At 45.8% G+C, this 23,600-nt stretch overlaps 1 protein-coding gene across 8 annotated transcripts in view; it reads left to right on the forward strand.

Moving 5' to 3' along the window:
* LOC106743914 (myb-like protein AA) overlaps positions 1-23,600 on the forward strand; it is a 92,015-nt gene that overhangs the window by 62,408 nt on the left and 6,007 nt on the right. For 2 of the 8 annotated variants that reach the window (XM_014618225.1, XM_014618224.1), the window contains exons 3-9: positions 13,135-14,612; positions 16,095-16,568; positions 18,954-19,378; positions 19,861-20,349; positions 20,494-20,848; positions 21,643-22,475; positions 23,094-23,263. In XM_014618225.1, the coding sequence (XP_014473711.1) occupies positions 14,463-14,612; positions 16,095-16,568; positions 18,954-19,378; positions 19,861-20,349; positions 20,494-20,848; positions 21,643-22,475; positions 23,094-23,263 (2,896 nt within the window). In that variant the 5' untranslated portion in view covers positions 13,135-14,462. The remainder of the gene's footprint in view (positions 1-13,134; positions 14,613-16,094; positions 16,569-18,953; positions 19,379-19,860; positions 20,350-20,493; positions 20,849-21,642; positions 22,476-23,093; positions 23,264-23,600) is intronic. The other 6 variants (XM_014618226.1, XM_014618227.1, XM_014618229.1 and 3 more) reach the window with 6 other exon arrangements.

The following is a 23,600-nucleotide window of genomic DNA, read 5'->3' on the forward strand; positions in this document are numbered from 1 at the left end:
TTGACGTACAGATATATAGCAGCGTGCCAACATCTGTGTAACGAAAATCGAAAATAACGCTTTAGCGCTGACGCTTTAACGCTGCTTTTCATTTACTCTTTACAGGAGTGGAGGTTATTTGTTGCACCACCGCGACAGTGCTATTGGATCATTTCTGTACACCAGTTGCTTTACGGATAGATAATTATTTCATCGCCCACATATCTAAGCCCACGCATGCATCTCCCTCTCCCTCCTTCCCTTGCAATTTAATCCGCGACCATAGATTCAACGGGATTTAGGTTGTCGCGTTACAAGCCGCATCCCCGTGCACTCAAATTTACTCCCTCGCAATTTTTCATCCCTCCCAGCTGGGGGCAGCAACGTGCGAGTTCAACGGAGGAATCTAGGTCGATCCCCCTTCGGCTTCGTTCGTCATTGTCGTCCCCATCGGCCGAGGCCCCGCATAATCGGATCCGCGTCCGGCGCTTTTGTCACGATCGAAATATTTTCGCGCAGTGTGGTGCTTCTGGGCTTGCGGATTCATTGCGAATCCGACGAATTGAATTGCCGGTTGATTGCCACAGCGGCGACGGTTGCGCGTAAATTGATTCCATCGGTCGACGTCTGCTCCGACGAGAGCGCGCGATATAATAATGTGGTCTCATGCTGCTCGGTTGCGCCCACTTGTAAAGTGCTCGCATGCCCCGCGAAGCTTTTATCCTGGAGACAATCCTTTATATTCGCAGAGACCCGCGGATCTCATAAATTCTCTCTTCCATAAAACATAGGGATCTGTTTTTCCCTTTTGCGACCCTATTACGACACATGTCCGATATAGTGGTTTCTAAACAAATCCTTTCGAGAATTACTTTTTCCAGACACTTCGGGAGAGAGAGAGAGAGAGAGAGAGAGAGAGAGAGAGAGAGAGAGAGAGAGATGCGCTATTAGCAATTATAATTTACAAACTCCTCGGGATGCTTTATACGAATAATTATATTTCGAGGAAAAGTCCCAAGATTTACATAAATATGGCAAACGACATACCCATGTTTTTCGGTTGTGAAATATTTGAACTCTGTTGACAACTGACGAATGGAAATAGGTGGTAATCCGACGGGGCTAAATCTGGCGAATAAGCCGCATGAGGGAGAATTTCCCAGCCCAATGTACAGATCCTTCGTCTCTTTTGCAGTATGTGACCGCGCGTTATCGTGCAGCAGAATCACCTGCCTAGTTCCAATGCCAGTAAAAGGCCTTTTTACAAGTTTTATAGGTCACAGCACCCTTCACCCAAAGCGGAACAAATTATTTCGGTAGGCTAAGCAGCAGTTTTCATTCAATTGAGGGGTGCAAAAAGGATGCAGTGCCTCAGATGCTTCTTTTCGAACAGCCTTGTGATAACTACTTTTTTTCGAAGTTATATCGGCAAGGCCGACAATTATTACAGTGCTTCTTTAAACTTAAAATTAGCATTTTCAAATCACCGTATACATATATAGGATAGGAAAAAAATTTAAATCTGAACCAGAGTTACAGAACATCAAGTGCAAAGGCACTGAATTGATTTCTACGCCTAATAGATACGGCGAAATAAAATTTGATTCCTAGCAAATAAACCAATCAATAAGAAAACTTGAGTATATTTCACAAAAATATATACCCCGCCATCACAGTCAAATTTTTTCCCAACCAATATAAATATCAAAGAAAATATCACAGGAAACATTTATTCCGCAGAATTGCAATTTCTTCTCCTCAGTGTGTTAGAAAGTATGTGTCGTCCAAAAACTCCGTGTCATTCTGAAGATTAATATCATTTGTTTGTTTTTTAATAAATAACGTTTGAGCATACACTATGCTCAAACGGGGTCGGGATCCCCTCACGTTAGAGAAGAGAAAGCGATGCGCCGCGCTCAAAGAATCGAAGGAAAGTTCGTGAGAAAAGGAGGAGTGTCGTCGTCATCGTCGAAAGTCCAGAGTGATACTCGTCAAGAAGGAAAGAAGGAGACGGAGAATCTCGTACTACGTGCCTTTGTTCGATACAATGAATGAACACAATCGTCGTAACGTCCGCTCGAGAAAGCTCTTCCTCCTTCTCTGCTCTTCGGTGTGCAGCTCGCAATATATTCTCGCAACTCGCTCGCCAACTAATTCGCCTCATCTGTTCTCCGCGAGCGTGAATTTACGCCACCACTTCGCGCCTGTTGTTTACAAGAGCGCGTGAGGGATATATATATATATATATATATATATAGAGAGAGAGAGCGAGCTAACTCGTTCGCAGAAACTCGAGCTGAAACTTTGGCCGAAGTTTTCGGATTCGTCGCTTCGGCCGTCAGCCGAGCTCGGTCGCTTTGGCGTGGGCCTCTTCGCTCTTGAATGCTTTTTAACGAGCGTCATTAGTAACTTCGGCAACAACGTAGCGCAGTCGCAATTAATTCGCGGAGCACTCGTTCTCGCTGAGATTCGGGCCGCATCGATGAAGAGAACTGGGAGTTGCCTGATGAGGGATGCTTCATTGCCCTTTGGAGCGGTTCGCCCGCTTGCTCATACTCCTAACTAGTCGCTATTAATTAACTTCGTCTTCGCTTCGTCTTCGCTGTGCATAGTCCCGCATAAAGGGCGCGCTTCTCGCGAGATCTCGCGCCGGCGGTGCTCTTGAAAATAATGTAGAAGTTTCGTTTGTATCTTTACAACCGTCCGTCTCTGTGAGTTTCGTGCTGAACTAGTCGCGACGAGATGTCGCAACAATTGGCTTTTTCAAGAATCATCGTGCTCCGTACATTGCTTTGAGAAGCTCGAGGTGCAGCCTAAAGCTGTCGTGTTTGCCTTAATATTGCAGCTCAAGTTGTTTGTGCGATTTCCAACCTTATACGCACAAGTTTGAAGATCGCACACGCTGAACATTTTGTATTAATATATATGTGTATATTAATATATATGTGTGTGTTGCGGATCGAGCGAGCCTCGGTGCAGCAAAGCTTTTCGAGCGCCGGGTTGCCGTACGCCAGGCGCGGCTGTCTTCCCCTACGTCTTCGTCCGTGGTTCTTAGATTTAGCTAAGAAGAAAACTTACGCAAGTATATACACTGTTCAATAGAGTTTTGGTTTTTTTTTTCCGAAATATCTCCCTGCATAACGAATTTAGGTTAAATATATCCTAACATTTTTTTACGTAAAATTGAATGTCTTCTTAATTCTTCTTAATGAATTTAATTCGATTGTTATAAAAAATTGTTAACGCGTTCATTTCATTTTAAATTGTAAACTTTATAATATAATATCATTTTTCCTCTTGTTTCTTTTTATTATATGTTACTAATTATATCTGCCATATCAAAGGAATTCTTCCCGTAATTAAGTAGAAATAATAATAATAATAACTTCACACTTTGTAGCTTTTCAATTTCGAAAAGAACCAAGTAGCATTCACGAACTCTGGTATTAAAGTTAAGAAATTCGCAAAAAGTAGAGCCAATCAATTTCTCTTTTGACGCGTCTGTAACGTCTAGTGCACTTATAATCTTTCTCTCCCTCTCTCTCTCTCTCTTGCAATTCAGTCACGAATCATATGAAATTTCGCTTCGCACTGAACACTTTCACGCGGAATATTTCCTGCCTCACAGTGCGTCTTCGGAAATGAAGAGGAAACACGCCAGCGTCAAGTCCGCAGATGGAAGCGATAGTCCAGGCATTTATTTTAAGATGACTTTCAACTAGAAGTTCTCGAGTCCCTCCAAGATAAATACACACGCGTCGCGTCGTTTAACCGAGGCAGAAGTTAATAGCGCCGTATTGCTCTCAACGTGGCGACATTACTTACGCTAAAACAAATATGCAACGGGTCAGCGGAAATTCATTTTGCTAATTACCGTCGGTCATTTCTCCCGAATTTATGCCGCAGTACCCGTTTAATCGAAGGATTTTATGGGCGGTGGTGTGACGTGGAATTTAAATTGGGACCAATCGCCGCCGGTCGCTCGGCAAAAATTGAACGGATAGTTTTATAATTAAAGCATCGTTGTCGTCGTCGTCGTCGTCATCACGCGTGACTCACACTCTCCCGCCACGTCTATCTTTGGAGCGAATTTTTCGCAATGTCGCTCCTGCGAGTCCGACGTGTCGTCATCGTCGGGGAATCATCCCCCGGGAACGAAGGGGATCCCTCGTTCCGTGATGAGGTGTCAAAAATGAGGACACGTGGTTATCTTGCGAGTCCGCTCGCTAGGAACCGTCGTCGGCGGACTGACAGTCTATTTCTGGTAGACTCTGTAATTCGAGTCACGGCCATGCGAATTCACGTTCTGATAATATTCGATTTAAACGCGAACGTTCCGGGGAACTCGTTCTGTTTATTATCGGACATCTTGCGAACGCGTCGAAATTCGAGAGAGAGTACCAATCGAACGTCACTTCCTATTTGTTTGCGAGCTTTTCCGATCAAATCATTTTTATCACTGTAAATACGCCCGCGTAGTTTCATTTGCCACGAATGCGGGAGTGTATTAGGTGTATGCCAAAGTTTTAGCCTTTTCTTTTTTTTAATTTTATTTGTTTATCGTATAACAAATGGCTGGAAATCAATTTTCAGAACATCCTCCTTCATTTTCTATAATCTTCTGCGCGACTTTTTGGTGCGACTGTCGAATTCCTTCGCGAACGAAATACGTCAGTTTGGAAGCGATGAATTTGATCGAGCCATTTTCGTATTTCTGCCACATCTCGAAAGTGCCCGCTAAGGAGTGCTGCATCGGTCGGAATATGTGATAATCCGAAAGCGCCGAGTCAGGAGAGTACGCCGTACGTGCGGAAGAACTTCCTAGCCCAAGTTAATGATGGTTTGTTGAGAGAGTGGTCTGAGCAACGTGCGGCTTAGCGTTGTCGTGCAGCAAACTGATTTTCCGGCTCCCTTGCCCGGTAAATGGGCGTTGAAACTGTTGCTCAATTCCGAGCTATTCTGCGAGTTCTACGTTCTGTTCTTGCGTTCGAGACGGAGGTTTTCTTTCAACGACGCTTCCAAAGTATCGGCCTGAAGCTTCCGCGGCGTCCCAGGGCGCGAATGATCACTCACGTCAATATCACCGTCTTTAAAGCGACGGAACCGATCAATTTGCACATATTGTGAAAATTTAAAACAATTACATTGGAGGTCTGAAAAAGAGAGACTAAAACTTCTGCCTAATAACCGCAAAGAGATTTTATCATCCGATCGGTATTTGTTAATCGAGTGGAATGCGCTTGTAGACACTTTCCGTGGTTTAAATTCTGTCATTTCAAAGAATCGAAAATATCATTCGAACTTTTCACATTCCTTCGTGGATCGATCTTGTGATATATTTAAATAAATTTCCCATTTTCCACGGGAGCGATACATCTGGCGGGTTGGATCCCGTTTGACTTTAATCGGGAGCGAGGATCAGTTGGCGCTCACAATCGTCGTTATGTCGTGAAATAGCATCCGAGGGCAATCCGCCCTTCCCAAACGGCTCCTCTCATAAGGAATGCCTGGCGAATCGGCGACATGGCTCCCTCGGGGCCGCGAGGGGTGTGCTTTCCTCGCCAACGCGTATAACCAGAGCGAAAGAATGTGTTTCGGCCGAATGGAACTTTAAATCACATCGCAATCGTACAGTCAGCGCCATTATTCTCGGCCGCTTTCAACCGTTCCGGCGCTCTTCCCCCGCCCGCGGGGAAAAGTCACGGGCGGCGATATTTTCCCGGAAACTTTCGCTTAAAGCCAAAAAGGAAAGGATATTATCATCCATTATCGTACAAATTTCTCCCTCTCACCTCACGTCTTTGGAAACGGAGGCGACGGAATATATCATATTTCTCGTTTCCTTGCTGGCTGTCGCTCAGGAAGACGTTCGTGCTGTGCCCAATTAGGTAATTAAGGTAATTAGGTTGCGCACGTGCGTGTCTATTTGTTGCCTGCTGTCGTTGGCGATTCGAACTCGCGACGGAAAAAGGGGAATCGGTTCCTCGGTCATTACGCATGCACACAGCCCGCGATGAAGTAGCGCGTGCACTTTGCGTTTGCATGCGAAATGCGACGGTACGCAACGGAGGGGTCCCGTTGACATGAATATTCCGCAGACTCCCGTGCGGTTTCGCTACTTTATTTCGGAATTATACAATCGGAACTTGTGCCCGGAGTTCCCGAAGTTTTAGAAGTCGGAACTTGGGCGTCCCCGAGATAACTCCGGGGGTCTTCGGGATTTTCGAAACTCCCCTGGGCGCATAACTGTGCCCATATTACGCGGCCTCTTCGAGAGTTTATAATCACATTTACGTATGTTGAACGTTCGTAACTTGGCGGATTCGATGTCTCTTGACATTCGGGACTTCCGGGATCATTCGAATTTAAGCGCTTCGGAATTCTCGAAGATCGCCGGAACTTGGCTCATTCTTCGGGATTCGACTTCCTTCGCGACATTGGATCCGCGTTTATCGACGGGCGTCGAGTTTCCCTCGTGGGATTTTAGTTTCCGACTTTTACGACTGTCACGATATTCCGAAGTATTTCCTTGATATTTTGATAGAAATAGACCTCTTCCGGTCATTTCCGCCGCTCATTTCAAGGAAATTCGAGTGTTTATACGACCAAATGCAAAATAAACCTATTACGTACACATAATACGAAAGTTAATCGAACTGATAATGCATAACAGAAATTTTAATGGCATTTGTCGTATCATATTTTCCGAGATATTTACTTGTACAAACTTATATAGTACAAACCAGCCAGTCAGCTTGAGCTTCACGTATTCGGCTGAACGTAGCCGCGCTCAGAGGTAACAAAAAACACTTTCACGGCGGGCAAACGTTATCCATCGCTCCGTTTACCCTCGAAAGGAGGGTGCCGGTGAAGAAAGGGAGACAGGAGTGGGTCCATGCGGGATTCGCGCACATCCAGGGGTCGAGTCCCGCCGCACTGCAGTGTCAGTGAATTTAACCACTCCCTTCAGCCCAGTAGGTTGGCACCTTTATTTCCGGCGAGGTAGGGTCCCGTGGGATGTCCGGGGGAGGGAATCCGGGCGGCGTTGCCACCACCATAATTTCCGTCCGCTTTTAATCCGTCGCACGTGCGTTCTCGCAGGAAGACTCCCGGCCGACTTCTCGCGCCGGCGAGAAAGCAACCGACCGGAAATGTTGACATCGCCGTCGTTTCGCAGTTGTCATTTTCCCCAATGATACTCCTCCCGGAGCGTTCTCCCCGCAGACTCCGATTCGGAGCGGCGACAGGCGATGATATAGACGGGCTGCTACATTCGGCCGAGGACACAGATGGTTGAAAAAAGACTCGAACATTTATCAATTCGGAGCTTCAGACGCTCGATTACGGATTTCGAAAATTCGAAAACCGAACGTAGTAAAAAATCTTCCGTCCAAATGCTAAAGTTTCCCTATGTTGCAGACTTTTGACTAAAAGCTCAATATCAAATTAGTACGCACAGCTCATATATTATTATTTTCGTGATATTTTTATGTATTAAATTTACGTCAATTTAGTAATTTGACATTTTTATGCGTCATTTAAAAGTGAGACATTGTTTTGAGTTATTTTAACATAATTATTTGAGAGAGATCGACATTTTCCAAAATTATTTTAACATTAACATAAGTTAAAGTGAGTTTTCAAATAAGGTCTTCAAGTAAGGCCAAATAAATATATTAGCATTTATATATTTCAAAAATCGTGTATTCCAAAACATCTCGAAAAATATGCGCGCTCATGATCGTCCCGAAAAAATCGCGGTTTCGCGGAGAAGTCTGGAGAGGAGAGTCTCTTTTCTCGTATACCCGAACTTGAAAATATCCGAACTTTCTTGATCAAAACTATTAAACGATTCAAGACAGCTCCAAGTTTCGTGGGATCCCGGCAGTTCAACTCTGCGATGCGCACGGCGAACGAGAGATGAGATCTCGCCTGGTTTCATCTCGTCCCGTTTTATTCGCGAAGAAAAGTATATAAGAATAACGGCTGATGCGCTAATCGAGTATCGATTCGCGTCGATTCGTATCGAAAGAGCTGAAAATAAATCGTCGTACTTTGACTCCGTATGGGCTCGTTGCGTATGCTGCCACGTAATATGCGCGAAATAGTTGATACACGATCGAAATTCGACGGGAGGAATCTCGACTAACATCGCGTGCGATACCGCCTAAGCGGTGTACATCAAGTCGTACACGTGTTCCGGGCGTGTGTACGTGTATACCAGATAAGGGTGACATTAGCATATACACGATTAGCGTACACGCCGTAGATCATCCGGCGTTTAAGTTATTTCCTCTTTATTGCGGAAGTGATTTAGATGAAAAATCGCCTCGCGCGGCCGCACGCGCGCCTGCATGAAATTATATTTTATCGCGAAACTTTCAGAGAGTAACGAGAGAAATGCCCGGGACAAATGCGCAACGAAGATTGAGAGGGGAATATAAAAGCTTGTTTTTTTATTTTATGAGCGATCGCTATTTATCAACGGACGGGCTGCGGTATTCCCTCTCTCTCTCTCTCTCTCTCTCTCTCTCTTTCTCTCGAGGACTTAAAGTACGTCAGACTTCGAGATTCACGTTCCGCAACTTCCTTCACTCCTCGTCCAATTTCACCGTCGTAACTTTCATTTGGTGGTTGTTTTTCACCAGCTTTGGAGAGTTCCTATTGATGACATTTTTCTCTTTCTCGTCAGCGAATTGATCAGAGCTTTAGTTAACGAAAGACTGACTCCTCGAATCGGCCCCGAAAATCCGTAAGTTTCAGATTAGATGGTCAGTCGATTCTGGAACACTCTGTACATATCTCATGCATGTTAATCGGCGGGACGTCGATCCGCCTCAAACAAAGCTGCGGGCTCGGAGGCGAAAGTATTATACGAGCGTCGGAAAGTTACAAATCGAATTCGACGGTGGAATTTTACGACGACCACGGCGAGGACGACGTGCACGCGCACGTATGTTAATTATTAGCCCTTGACGCACCCGGGCACCTCTAATTATGCGCACATGAGCGGCGTCACGTGGCTCGAATTGATCGCGGCCCGACGCTGCGTGCGCGGTGTGTTACTGTCGTTTACACGCTTCTAAGAGCCATTAAAGTTAAACGTCGGGAATTTTCATCGCAAATCGCCAACGGACGGACGGACGGACGATCTTCTCGGGCCGCTGCGTGGCAATAATTAACGCGCTGTCGTATCGTCCTTCCGTTTACGAGCTCGAACGATGCATCGAAACTCCCTAGACGTTCGTTAGATTAAAAAAAGAAAAGAAGGCTAAAAGCAGGGGAGAGCGAAGGAAAAAGGAGAAGAAAATCCCCCGTAAACGACAAACGTTGATGCCATGAGGATGAAAATTGCAACACGTGCTCGTGCGCGAGACATGTATATACACATGGCGGTATATTCCAGCAAGGCAAAACGGAGAAAGGTGAAAAGCCGAAGGGGAGAATTGTGTGTTGCGCTCGGGGGACTCAGCGTCGGTTGGAAATTTGTGTGAGTTTTACCTTTCCTTTCCGCGAAAAAAATTAGTCGAAACAAATAACTTGTCGGTGTGCATTACGCGTGCATTTGCTAAATTGAACTCAAAGAGAGTCGAGGCTCCCTGGGGACACCTGTTAGATTAAAAAAAAGAAAACAAAGGAACAGAGAGAAAGAAAGAGATAGTCCATGCTATATGGGCGACAGCCACGAAAATAAAAATTGCCTTACATGAGTGATGCGCGCAGGGTTGCTTCCCGAGCAGCAACCATGTTCGCACTATTCGTGTTACGCACTATGAAATTCCGCCCGCGTATATCGAGAATGCTACTCGTCCACGCTTTACAGCAATTTCCATCTCACCGTGAGGGGAAGTGCTCGCGACTAACCTTGCAACAAGGCACGATGATTAATGGCCGATATGTTACGCCGAAACTTTCCTTAATATTCCGTGCATTCCCGGCGTTTCGATTTACGCGCCGGGCGAGCGAGACTGAGAAAGAGGGAAAGCGGCCGTGCTCCGCGCTCGTTTCTCTTGGTAACCGTTCCTAAATGATTCTTCCGCGTTGAAGGGAACGTTTTGATATTCTGAGTATATGTGCATCCAATAAATTCCCGCGGGTGCTCTTAGCGAGCGAGCGCGCCATTCGTATTACCGATTACGGTTCCGCACGAACACCACGATATTTCGCATTTTTCTCCCGGTATTCCACAGGATAACTACGAAACGAATAGGTGAGTATAGTGACATCCAACATTAGCGACTGGTTCCTATGGTATATTCTCTCCTGTTAATTGTATATTTTCAGAACTCCCATTAATATTCAATATTTCAGCGAGACATGATTCATAATTAGCATGGATATGAGTTTTCGAATAACGTCGTTCACGGTAATTTTAACGCGAGAACTTCGTGAAAACTCAACACTTTCACGAGGAAAACGGCACGTTGGTCTTGAGAATGTTTCTCGGTACTCATTATGACTGCTGATTATTCCGTGAATCGTCAACGTTGCTCCAAAACAGCCGCGTTATGATGCACAAGTATATAAAAACGATGCACCTGATTGGAAATTTTCGATGTTACTATACCTAAGGAATGGGACTGCATTAATGGATTTTTCTGTACACACACATATATACATACAAGAAGCAGACGGCGGGCTTAAATAACTCGTATCCGATGACCCGCTGAGATATCTCACGAGCGAATTTCACGCTGAGCTGCGGATTCGCGAACTTTCAGCTCGAAGAGAAGGAAAATTTTACGAGCCGTGAAAAAGAGAGAGAGAGACAGAGTATATGTGTGTGTGTGTATGTGTGTGTGTGTCGGGGCTAGGCGATAAGCCACGCTTTAATCAAGTCGGAAGTTATCCCGATATCATCGTTATTACACGCCGCCTCGACCACGATAAATTACAGGGGTTGGCGATGCACTCGCTGCCGAACCTCCCTCCGGTCGCGGGACGCGCCTGTTTGCGATCGCCCCGCAGTAACTCTAACGAGACTAACGAGCTCTTGTCTCTGACCATTCATCGATACAACGATACTATCTCGTCCGAAGGAACCCTCGTTAACCCTGAAAACTCGCCTCAACATCACCGTCGCGTAGAGTGTGCTGACGTCGTGTGTCGCTTTAATCCTTTTGGCCATTTGGAGCACTTCCGTCTTTGAGAGCCAGAAAGAGAGAGAGAGAAAGAAAGAGAGAAAGAGAGAGAAGAGGAGAGCGAGCGAACAAACAAACGCCCGTCGAATCCGAGATGATTCCGCATCGAACATCGGTAATAATCCACGGCCTGGAAGACCGAAACAGATGTGAATGAATAACACGAATGAATAATGCCCTGTGCGCGATGGGGGTCTCGCAAAGCTGTTCGACCTGTTCACGAAGAGGAAATAGAAACTCGTGAGATTTACGGAAAACCGTGTGGATTGATCGTTACGCTCTATATTCGTTCCGGCCGAATAAATTAAGCTTCCTCGATACGCCGACGTATGTATGACGTTATCACGAGAGCGAAAGGTTAATTAACTAATATAATTCCGTCGCAATGTGTGCGCATTTGCACGGATATTGTTATATTATTATGTTACGATATGAAACGGGATGGTTCTGCTGTCTTCATATACACACACACACACACACGTACGCACGTATTTATTTCACGTTCATATTAGTGGGGAGCTACAGAGCCGTCAATCACCGGAGCACCGCGGCTGGCAAAAATCATGGTTGTCGAGTATCTTGAGAAAACAACTTCAAAGGGATAATTAGGAAGCGCTTCGATCGAGTGGTCGACGCCAAGAGAGAGAGAGAGAGCTCTCGATTCACTCCGTAATTATCGAGCCGTGCAAACTTCATGAATACATGCAGGTGGTTCAAAGCGGACCGCTTTGTTCCGCAAAGTCGATATAACAGCACAGGAGAAGGAGAGAGCGAAGAGGGAGAAGAAGGTAGAAAGAGTACGCGACTGTGGAACTAACGAGGATCCTTCCTTCCCCGAGCCAAGGGGGTTGCTTGTCTCCCTTCGAATGTCCTTAAATTTCGCTGAAACATTATGGAGATGAAATCTGGGGGCTCAGCTCGGTTCGCCTGGGCTCGACTCAATAACGACCACGACGACGATGATAAATTTAACCGTGTTATTATAACTTATGCATTAGCATACGCAATCGGATCACCATGACCGGCACGAGAATAAGTGTTGTAACGTATCACGTCGCACGCGAATTGAAAGATCCCGACGAGGAAACTCGCGGCGGATTTGCAAAATAAAGTGTGTTGCCTTTTCGCGACTAATCATACACCTGTCTATCCGGTCGCCTTCTGCGCCGAGCTGCGTTTCGAACGGAGAACAGCTTCCAATCGCACAACTTCGGTTTTAACCCTTTCTGACCTGAATTGATTTTTGCAAGTGAAAAGAAATTTTTCGCCCAATTTATTTTGTCTCTGGGCACGGCAAGAGTTACAGCGGGGGAACTTAAAAGTTAATGATTACAATTGGAATCAGTCGGGCAGAAAAGGTTAATTGCGTGAAAATGATCCGATCGAATCCCGATCGATTCGCGTTTCTGCGCTTCAATCGCACAGTTTTCTGAACGAAAAGCTTCCTCGTCTTTTCTCCTCTCTTCCTTATCCTCCACTCCCCGTGAGTGAATTCACTCTCGAGTCACGACGCCATCGTTGGCCACGACCCCCTCGCGAGAAATTCTCCACGTTCGACTCGTCTCTTCGTCTTCCGATTTCCGCTCACGTAGGGATGCCCTGAGACACCGGTGAGGTGGAAGAGAATGGACGATTCAATTGTCGTTGTCGCCGGCGACGGCGGTGACAACGATGACGCGGACGCAGTCGACGAAATATTTATTTCGTGGAAAGCTTTTTGGTCCGTGAAGATTGATAAGCGCGGCTAGATCGAAGAATACCGTCTTGCCGGGTAAATATGCATTTGCGAATATGAGAGCTTGCGAATAGCCTGCAGCTTGCACATAACGCGCGGAGTACGTGAGGCGGTTACGCGCAGAAGTCACTGCCGTTCCGCGGATGATGGAGATGAATAAAAATTGTGTAAAGAATAATATAAAGTCTCTCTGTTTGCATGTATATACGAGAATTTACACGATTGCTACGTGTGTGTGTGTGTGTGTGTCAATATGTGTATTCGCATCTTCTGCTACAGATTTACCGTCTCTCGCAACCGGACAACGGCGACACGGGGTGGATCATCGCATCACTTGTCGTTCCCGTTAGGACCGTGAAGAATGGCATAGAAACGACCACGACGACTTAGTATGTTAATACGAAGCGCGGCTCGTACTTTGGTGGGCTTGGAGGACTATTATTGATGATCCCGGCGCGAAGAAGCGAGCCGTAAAAGCAACGACGAGGAAAGAGAGAGTAGCGGTGTGTAGTCCGTGTGTAAATAGCCGGTGTAACGCGAGGCTGTAATAATCGTCCTGGTTTGTCCCGGCGCGGCGCGCAGTGATCTACGAGGTAATCCGAGAATACCGGCGAACCCGACACCGACGAGCAACGATCGCGATCGTCCGTCGCACATAAATGATTAAACCGAATATCCGCGACGACGATGAGCGTCGCCGAGCGGCGCGATCGTATCGCGATTCACCACTCGCGCGACCGCATCCCGCGGCGGAATCGGATCCGGGCGAGATAACTCGAGTTATTAGATTATCTCAAAGGTGATGCGTCTCGTAAGTTTGAAATTAACTGGCGTTACACGTCACATGTAACCTCTCTCACGCTAACCGTGATATTTCAGACGAACATTTCAGCGATGTGACATTATTCTTTTCGGGAATGACAGAACGAAGTCGAGGAAATTTTTTGAAAACTTCTCGGAGATCTTGATATTCCCCGAAATTCGTTTTTAGGATTTTTCACGGCTGTTTAACGCGCGCGTTTTTACTCGGTGAGATTCACGCGTTAACTGTGATATTTCAAATTAATATTTTGGTGTAAGATTATTTTCCACGAACAGCAGGCGGAATTTAAGAAAACCGGATAATTTCCGAAAATCGATGCTCCCTTTTCCTTTATTTTTGTAATTTCTATAGTTGTAACGCGTATTCTTTTCATCTGTTATTTTGCGCATTAACTTTGTTATTTTTAAATAAATAATTGCAGTGTGGAATTATTTTTTTTTTTCGCCAATAACATGCGGAATTTAAAAAATTCGAAGAATTTCCGAGAAATTTGTGATGTCCCCTGAAATTCTCGTCATCGTTTTGTAACTTCTACGCGCGGTTGTAACGCGCGTGCTTCTTCCCGGCCGAGTTTCCATATCCATCGCACGAAGACGATCGTTCGCGAGGGGAGTCGCTTTCATTGCAGAAGTCCTGTTTTCACCGTGAAATGGAGCGTTCGAGTAGACGTGCGCGCGATTGAACGCGATTGCAGCTGGTTACACGGACGATAATCGTGAGGGTTCCTCTATCTACTCGGGCATTTTCGACAAGGAGCCGCTCCGTCAGCTGACCCGTGTGCAACATGTTCGGGACGAAATTGCGCACGTGGATGGAGGCACACATCGTGCGATCGAAAAAAAAGAAGGACCGGAAGAAGGGCGACAAGGGATTCGATTCGAACTGCAACTCCCCCAGGAGCCACAGCGCCAACAGATCGCCCGCTTTGCACCAGGTGAGTGAGTTAATCTCAACCTCTCTCTCTCTCTCTCTCTCTCTCTCTCTCGGTACTTTGTCGAGTGAATCTAAGATGAATTGTTTCATATCTCTTATGTTATGTAATTTATCGTGTGCCACTTAGCAAGCTCATTCAAACGTCAAACATAGCTTTTGGCAAAATCTATTAATTATCGTAATATCGATTATATACATTAAAATTTAAATAAATTAAGATCTGATAGATTCGAATGGATTCAGATAGAAAATCTTAATATCTATGTATTAAGATCTAAAATTTGACATAAAGATACAATAAAAATGTAACGATTTGCAACTTGTGTAGCGTTCGCGATACTCAACGCAAATCACATCGAAGTTAAATTACAATTTATCGACGAGACGTAATTTTCCCGACGGGGTTCGGGGGTGGGGGGGATTTCGGAATGTCCGTTCTAGCTTCAACGAGCTTCCGCTTTAACAGTTTCACATTGTGTGTAACATTGTTTCACGTCGATGCAGCGCTGATTGCTCCACTCGCGATCGCCCGTTGTGGCGCAACGCTGCAGTCTCTCTCTCTTTCTCTCTCTCGAAAGGTGCACGTTCGTCGGATTCGTCGTCATTATCGGCAAACTAGTTCACGAAATGCTTTTCCTATTTTCCTACTACTTGCTGGCGTTTGCTCGTTACGCCTGTCCATTTCTCCGCTAACAGACCCTTACGTCGGCGCTTTCCGTAATAAGGGCAAGGCGGAGTACGTCGACGGTTATCGTTAAGGCGGCTGGAAAAAGGGTTTGGGTATTCTTTTCCCGACACACCGGCGGGCGACTCGCCCTCGTTCTCTCGCGCCGTCCGTTGCAGATTGCGAGGTCGCGGCAGTCTTCGGGCTTTCATACAGTTATCCGTCCGACGTTCATCTCGTCGTAACGACACGGGGTATTGAATTCATGAATTCGCGTTACACAAGTCCTGTTTTGAATGTCACGAACGTACCGTCGCGACATCCTTCGAATTATTGCACACGGGAACTCCGAAGAGTCTCTGCGTGTAGAAGAAAGGAAACTCCAACGAACAGTTATTTAATGCAGCTGTTCTTTCCCTAATTCAGCTTTCTTCTTTCTTGCGTGCGTGTTTAGCATGTGCCTTTACAAATCCTTAATCGTCTTCTGATAAGAACAGCCGTCACTTCGTGACGCAAGTACCAATATTTATTATAAAGAATTGCTATATAAAATTCGCTCCAATTTATTTATAACGATCATGAGGGATCGCTGAGGCATATCCGTAAGATAATACAATATAAGTAGCTGTCTTAAATAAGCGAGCTACGTTTCCGTTAAGCGTATTAAGCAGATATCTCGATTATTTTCATATCGACTTAAGACACGAGCGCGTTTCAAGAAGGTGTTATTTCTTTATTAATTGAAGTCGGAATAAAAAATATATACGCAAAAGTGTGAAATTGTTGGCGCGCATTAAGTCTCGATCACCTTGTCCGCAGGTACACCCGGTGGATTCACCGTCGAAGAACGTGGACGGTATCCGATTGCACGGGGGTGGCTACGGTGCGACAGTGACGACGTCGTCCGGCACGTCCGGCGGTACCGGAAGCGTAAGCCTCTCTTCGCCGGAGAGCGCGTACTCGACCGGTTACTCGACCGACGGCACATCGCCCGGCACCAGCTTCCCGCCAGAGTACTACATCAACATCAGAACCGGCACTCACTACTTCCAAAGTAGTAGTGGCGGTAGCGGCAGCGGGAATAACAACAATAACAACAACAACAATAACAACAACAGCAGCGGCGTCGGTAGCAAAGCGAGGTTGTTGAAGAGGGTGCCGGGGGACGTCGGGGACCCGTCGACTGTCGCACCGGGAAATGGAAGAATCGACGGCAAGGTGCAGTCCGCAAGCACGACGAGCATGACCAGGGACAACGGCCAGCCGGAAGCACAGACGAGCAGCCCTCATAAGGCAAGTGTGCATGCGTTTTCTAAGCTGAAATAAAAGCCGTAGTAGACGATGGTGGTTTGCAGCCGCAAACTTGCGTATTTTTTTTCTCTCTTTTTTCTTTTTTCCCGAAATAATTTTTACCGACCATTGTCCGTGTGAAATAATTTTTACCGACCATTGAGCCGTGTGAATTCAGGCTTGGCGATTCCATCGCTTTTATTTAACTCTGTTACAAATTAACGTTTATTTATTACGTAGGTAGTGAAATGAATGTGCAGAAACGTAATTTTGCTTGATAAATGCTAAATTCATGAGCGACTTCATTGAAAGTACGAAAATACAATAATAGATAATATATTCTTAAGGTAGTGATATGCTGTTCACAATGTTAGCCAGAATATATGATAACACGATATCACGAGATTCGTTTCTTTTGCAGAAAGGGGAAAACTTTTTTCTCATGTGTATTCAATATTACGAAAGAAAAAAATACACTAAAATATTTTTGAAAACGAGTAAGTTCGCGCAAAATCATCGGGACATCACGGGATATCGCTTAGAAGCGCTTGGAACTTTACGCATCTCACGAATGCCTTTCATTCCCGAAAGATTCCTATTTAGCATCTTGTCCGAGACTCGCGCTGAATGGAGCCGCGGAATTTTTTTTCAGAAGCCCCGATATAACGTATTCACAGAGGAGCGGGGCGGCCGTTCACGCAACCGTGCGTCCCGTCAAACGCGCTTCGCGCGCTCCTTTCAGCTTTTCAAGCTCCAAATAGTTTATAGACCGAAATGCGCTATGAATTTCACCGCGCGAAATTACCGTTTCTCGCTCAAACACACCCCTGCGTACGGAGTCTTGAGGGTGCGTTTGTTCACCGAGTCGAGAGTCTTTGAAGCCGTGAGAGTTCAACGGCATCCGGCCTCTTTCGTCTAGCAGGAAGTATATAATCCGGAACGGCGTTTATCGCCGCTCGTATATACATACACGAGCGGGGAGAGCAAGTGGAGGAGGGAGAAGAGAGGGGGAGAAGCGCGTACACTTCATAAATCCCTCTTTCGGTGGTGGTTTCCGCCGCGGGCTTCAGCCGAGAAACGATGACTGTGAAGTCACACGGTCTTCCTCGCTTCCTTTATGACGTGCTGTGCGTCGCTGTGTGTCATGGAGGAAAACGTTTCTTGTTGGCGCACATTGTTGCGCTTTTTCGAAAAAAATACGCGCTACTTTCTCTCTCTCTCTCTCTCTTTCTCTCTCTCTCTCTCTCAGCGATGGAAATTCCGGAAACATTACTCCGTTTTTAGCTCGTACTTCTCATCGCGCTCTGTCGTTTGTTTTTCCCTGTCTCTGCTTTCTTTTTTTCTTTGCGAGATCTCACGACTCACGACGTGAAAAGAAAGGAAAAAAGAGAAAAATGCATTATTGTCGTGGAACGTTGCGCCCGGATATCAGGCTTTAAATGGGCAGTAGCAGTGAGAAATGAATCCTTCGTCCTCTGAGCCGTGATCGATTGCGCGTTACACACACACACACACACACACACACACACACACACAAATATATATATATATATATATTGCCGTCGTCGGAGAACCTCGTTTCGATATAATGGAAAGAAACGATCGAGAGTTTGCGATTTAGATTGACGATAAAGCTCGGAAATACACGGGGACAGAGTGTGACGAATACAAAGAGCCCTTTGAAGAGGGCGGCTGAATGAATTTTCGAGCGGAGACGAGCTCTCCTCGATGGAAAAACGCGAGAGAGAGAACTTCCGGACACCATTTGCAGAAATAAAGACGAATTGACTCGCGAATTAATGCGGGTTAACACCGCGTGTGGGCGCGAGATGGATAATTGTGTTTCCGATATATGTCCCCTCGATTTGAAGCGCGACGCAAATTAAATTTTCAAGGTTTTCCGCGGTAACTGCAGGGCGATAATAGCCGCGTCACATGCTTTTTCGATCAATGAGTCGCCGATATCGCTCGATTTCGGCCAATTATCGAGCGCTATAAAATATACATTATCGCATCGAGAGGAAAAACTGCTGACAGTTTTCGCCATGATTAATTGAAACCTATCTAGGAATGACTTTATTAAGATCAGAAGAAAGAGAGTGATTTAAAGTAAAAAACATTTTAGATAACAATGATATATTCGGTGATATATTTGTTAATAATGTAACGAAATTTCTGATTTTCTCGTTGAATTTAGTAATGCCTGTTATATTTTGTCTGCAATATTCGGATAAAAAAATTGAACGTATCGAAACGTATAAGATGAATATACCGGTTAACGACAATTTGTCTCAATTTGCGACAACCGTTTATATCCGTTTTTCTCGACACGATCTCTTTTTTTTTTCCCGTCGCCTTCTAAATATCTGCCTCACGTTGATTCTGCAGAGCGTGGAAATGAATCATGCTCCGAGACAGCAGCAACAGCAGCAGCAACAACAGCAGCAGCAACAACACCAATCGAGGCAGCAAGAAAGCTCACATCGAAGGACCGAGTCGTATTCCGCTGATTCGTCGAGGAACAACCTGCCCGTGCCGTCGTCGATACCGCCACCGTTGGTTTCGCCTCCGGTGCAGTCGCCCCGCGAGCGATCCCGCATCCGGACGAACCCGTGGCTATCGGCGAATTCCTCCGGCTCCAGCACGAATGGCCTGAAGTCGCGGCTCGCCTTGGACGAAAGCAGCAGCAGTTCTGGTCTGAAGCTCACCGAGTCGTCCGGCAGCGCTAGCGACGTCAACCTCAATCTGAATGGCAGGGAGCTCCAAGGCAGGAAGGAGCATCGTCAGGAGAGTCTGAGCGCAGGTCGAAGCCCGTGAGTATCTGTTTCGAACGTGCAAAACGCTCGCCTCGGCTCGTTAGTTCGTTAATGCGACACATATCGAGCTTCAAAGTGTATCCGATCTTTTTCTAAACGCCGAAATGCGGGCGAGATCTATCAATGTTGAGTCTCTCAGTCTCTTCTGTTGAAATTCGTGAATTATTTCCCATTGAATTGCGCACAATGCTATCACCTATGCCAAAAGCGTCGGCCGGAGCGTGGCTAGTCGTCAAGGAGGGGATCACCGCGTCTGAATTTCGCTATTTCTTAACGGTTCGAATTGCTGGTGCACGATCATGATAGACATCTCGAACGTTCCTTTACGGTAGTTCCAACTGCGTTACGCTCTTCCGAAACCCAGTCCAAAAATCCCCATGATGCTTTAATATTTTGATCGATGAATTGATTGAATTCCATCCGTAATTTATTTATACGCGACTATGCCGATCAGTCATCACGCGTTGCATCTCGCGCAGGATCAACCAAAACTGGAGGATCACCTCGGGTATGGACCTCCGACCGAAGATACCTCTGGCGCTGCAGCGACGCGCTAGCAGCAGCAGCTCCTCGGCGTCCTCGGTGACGCGCAGCGTGCGCTCGTCCGAGGACGACATCACGCTCAACGAGATGATGGGTAAATTCGACGAGAGCTACGTGTACGAGAAGGAGACGGACATCCTGTCAGACAGCGACCCGACTGACTGCGAGGACTACATAGACTCGTTATCGGATATCGACACCGGCCAGGATGGCGGCGACGAGAACGACCCGTTCGAGAACGACGAGCTCGACTACATCGACAACGGCTCCTTCCTCGATTTGGACAGCCTCGAGTGCGACGGCCACTTACCGAACACGGGTCACTGCACTTACTTCGCGTTCACCGGCGAGCTCAGCCGACGCGGCACCAGGCTGCGCGAGTCCTTCCTCAAGCGCAGAACCAAGGACGACCTGGTTTCTCAGAGGTGAGCCTCGCGCAATCCCCGTAGATCTCGCCGATTTCACGGATCACGTAGTTCTCCCGTAGTCTCCTTTGTCTCTCCGCCTCCGATTCAGATACTCAGATCACGTTTCTTGTTGCTGTTGCCACACTATCGCGCTGAAAGCAGAAGCGCGAGCGCGAGGAACAGCGCGAAGAGGCAGAGCACACGACACAAGAAGGCCGACGACTGCAGCAAGCAGAGTGAGAAACGCAAGAAGAGGATGTCGCAGCGTCGCAAGGCGAATCTGGATAGATGCGACGACGAGACGGCGAATCTAAACCGCGTGCTGGTCGAGAGGATGCTGCTGAAGAACTCGGGCTTCAATCAGGGTAGCAGGAGCGTGGGCGGTACGCCGATGTGCCTGCGACGCAGGAAACACGACGTTAACAAGAATCTCTCGCCGATGAGGCTGAACGGCAACCCGTCGGCCATCAGGCCCGCCGTGATCGAGAACGAGGTCGTGAAGAGACGATCGAACTCGGTGAGAATCTAAATCCGACTAATAATATTGTACACACACACGCACGTACGCACATGCACACACACATATTTTCTACTTCTTTTTTGTTTCCTTTATTTATTTTACCGGCAAACAGCGTGCGCCTCTTATGCTTTTGTTCTTTATAATATTTGAAGCATGCACTATATTAGCTGTTTTCTACACATTTTCTACACATTCAACTTTTAAAATTAATCTTAAGAATATTTAATTATTAATTTATTTTTATATATATTTACACGCATCAACAATTGACAAATATAACAAGCGGCGAGCGTTTTATGCTCGCCTGTCATGTCTTTTCCTCTATACTATTACAAACACACTTTATTTATTTATGAGCGATTCAATTACGATTGAGTTATTAAAAATACAGTACATAAACGCAGACTTGGATAATAACTAGTTAATTAGTTAAGAATTAAGTTAAAAAGTTAAAAAAGCTATTAACTTTTTATTCAACTTGGCTCATTTTAAATGAATCAACTTTTTAGATGAATTAACTCAAATTAGTTATTTTTAAAAATGCATAAAATTTCATTTATCAATTTTTTCTTATATAAGTTAAAGTAATTCATCTATATTAATATTATTGTTCTTAGGTTGTTTACAATATAGAATAAAAAAAATAAAAAATAACGCCAATTTTTTTCGTCTCTCTGAACGCAAGTATTCTTTTTTTCTAGGATAAAATCTTAAACACAAAAACAATTAAAAATTGTCTTATTGTCCCAAGTTTCCAGAGGGGCATAGGAATTAACACCGTTCCTTTTTAGGTGAGCTACGTGAACGGCAACATCGTAAGACGCCACGTAGCCGGCAACACGTACATGACCACGTTCGCTTCGGAGATCGCGCTGATCGAGGCGGACAAGGAGGCCGACCGCAAGTACCGCGAGCTCATCCTCGAGGCGGAGAACATACTGGTGAGTATGCAGAAGTATCAGAACCCGTCGCCCTGCGTGCCGTCGCCGTCGCGAAAGCTGCACAACGGCCTCGCGAACAAGCGGGTCGAGCTGATCAAGAATACCGAGCTGAACATCGAGCTGGCGCTGTCCAAGAGCCGCAATTCCCAGCCGGAGTTGCAGAGCGGCAGCATTCGGGATCTGGAGCACACCAGTCCCAAGCGACAGTTCGCACAGCCGTGCTCGCCGATTCACCGCTTTATGGAGAGGAACTCACCGGTCGGAGTTGGTTTCCCGCTGAAAGAACCGTCGGTCTATCGACAGGAGTTGTCCAAATGTTATCCGGACTCGCCGGTCATTTCGCGACGGACACCTCAGAGCTCGCCCAGCAGAAGCCTGATGCACCAGCAGGTGTATCGGGTGCGTAACGACACCGAATCGGAAGCCATGAAAGAGTGCAACAGGCCCCCCCGGGTCACCCTGAACTGCAATGGCGGACTGAGGTCGGACGCGACGTCCGATGCGAGGAGTTCCTTCAGTAGCAAAACGCACGTCGCGATGCCGCATGGCTCTTTCAGCCATGGCGGCAGGAAGGACTTTCGCGCCGGTAGAGCACCGACCAAAGAGGAGGGAGTGACGTCCAGCTCGTCGGACTCCGAGGAGAAATGCGACGTGAGGCGAAGGGCCCCTTTGATGACCTTCCGGTTGGTAGCTATTTAATAAGCTCTTAGATGGTGTGATTTGAAATTAATTGATAGCTCGATGAGAAAAGAATCGAGTTAGATTGATTTTTTTTTGGAATATATAAAAGAAGTTTGTATTCTGGAACGTTTATTTGGAAGGTTTATCTTATTATGGAATTGCCGTTAATTTATAATTACTGTTTTACGTCTTTATGTATTAATCCTCCTCCGCACACAATACATTTTTTCATTTGTTTTTTTTTGTGCAAAATATAAAAAAACGGACGTAACTCTTACATTTTGCGCGATATCGTCACAATTTTTTGTATGTACCTCCTAATTATATAATCTTTTTTGGAAAGGAAATAATTAAAATAATTAACGTTCTTTAGTTTTGATAACTGAGAATAGACGTGTGAAAAGTAAAAGTGCAAAAAGTTAATTTTTTTTCCAGAAGAAAAAACTGTTTCAATATATCGTATGACGTGAAGATCGTATTTGATATCGTATAATGTAATGAATGTAAATGTGATCAATAATAAACAGTGTCGACGAACAGCCAAGTACAATATTGATGTGACGTTAACCACGAATACGTGTAGTTGCTGAGCATTTGTGACGGGAAACATGTCTTTATAGATCAGTTGACATGGGTCCTATTAAAGAAGGCTCCTCCTATTGTCCTCAAAGCGAGCCGGTGAAAAGAAAGGTGTACGCCGGAAGTGCGACGTACGGCAGAATACAGAAGACTCTGGGCGAGCACGTTATGCTGAGGAATTCCGACGGCGATACAGCAACCGATGATACCGGTGAGTAATCCTTATCCCAGCCTTTCCTGCAATATTCAAAAAACTTCCTCTCGCTAACAACAGTGATGATATATATGATCGGTGACCACACATCGGTCATTTCATTCTCCGAGTGAGGCGGATCGCTTTCTCGCGTTAATCTTTAATCGTCTAAAGCGACATTCGGAGTTAATCTAAATTTAATCAAAATATGAGCAAATCACTGCGGAAACTTATACGTTGATAGATTTAGATTAACCGGATGTCACTGGAGATTAAACTTTTTAAGCTATATTGGTTACAAAGAGCTCCAACAGCGCCTTTCGCTCCCACTTATAGTATTTCGGGTTGCATCGTA

Source organism: Dinoponera quadriceps, unplaced genomic scaffold (genome assembly GCF_001313825.1).
Source record: "Dinoponera quadriceps isolate SergipeBrazil2010 unplaced genomic scaffold, ASM131382v1 scaffold1070, whole genome shotgun sequence".
Lineage (NCBI taxonomy): Eukaryota > Metazoa > Arthropoda > Insecta > Hymenoptera > Formicidae > Dinoponera > Dinoponera quadriceps.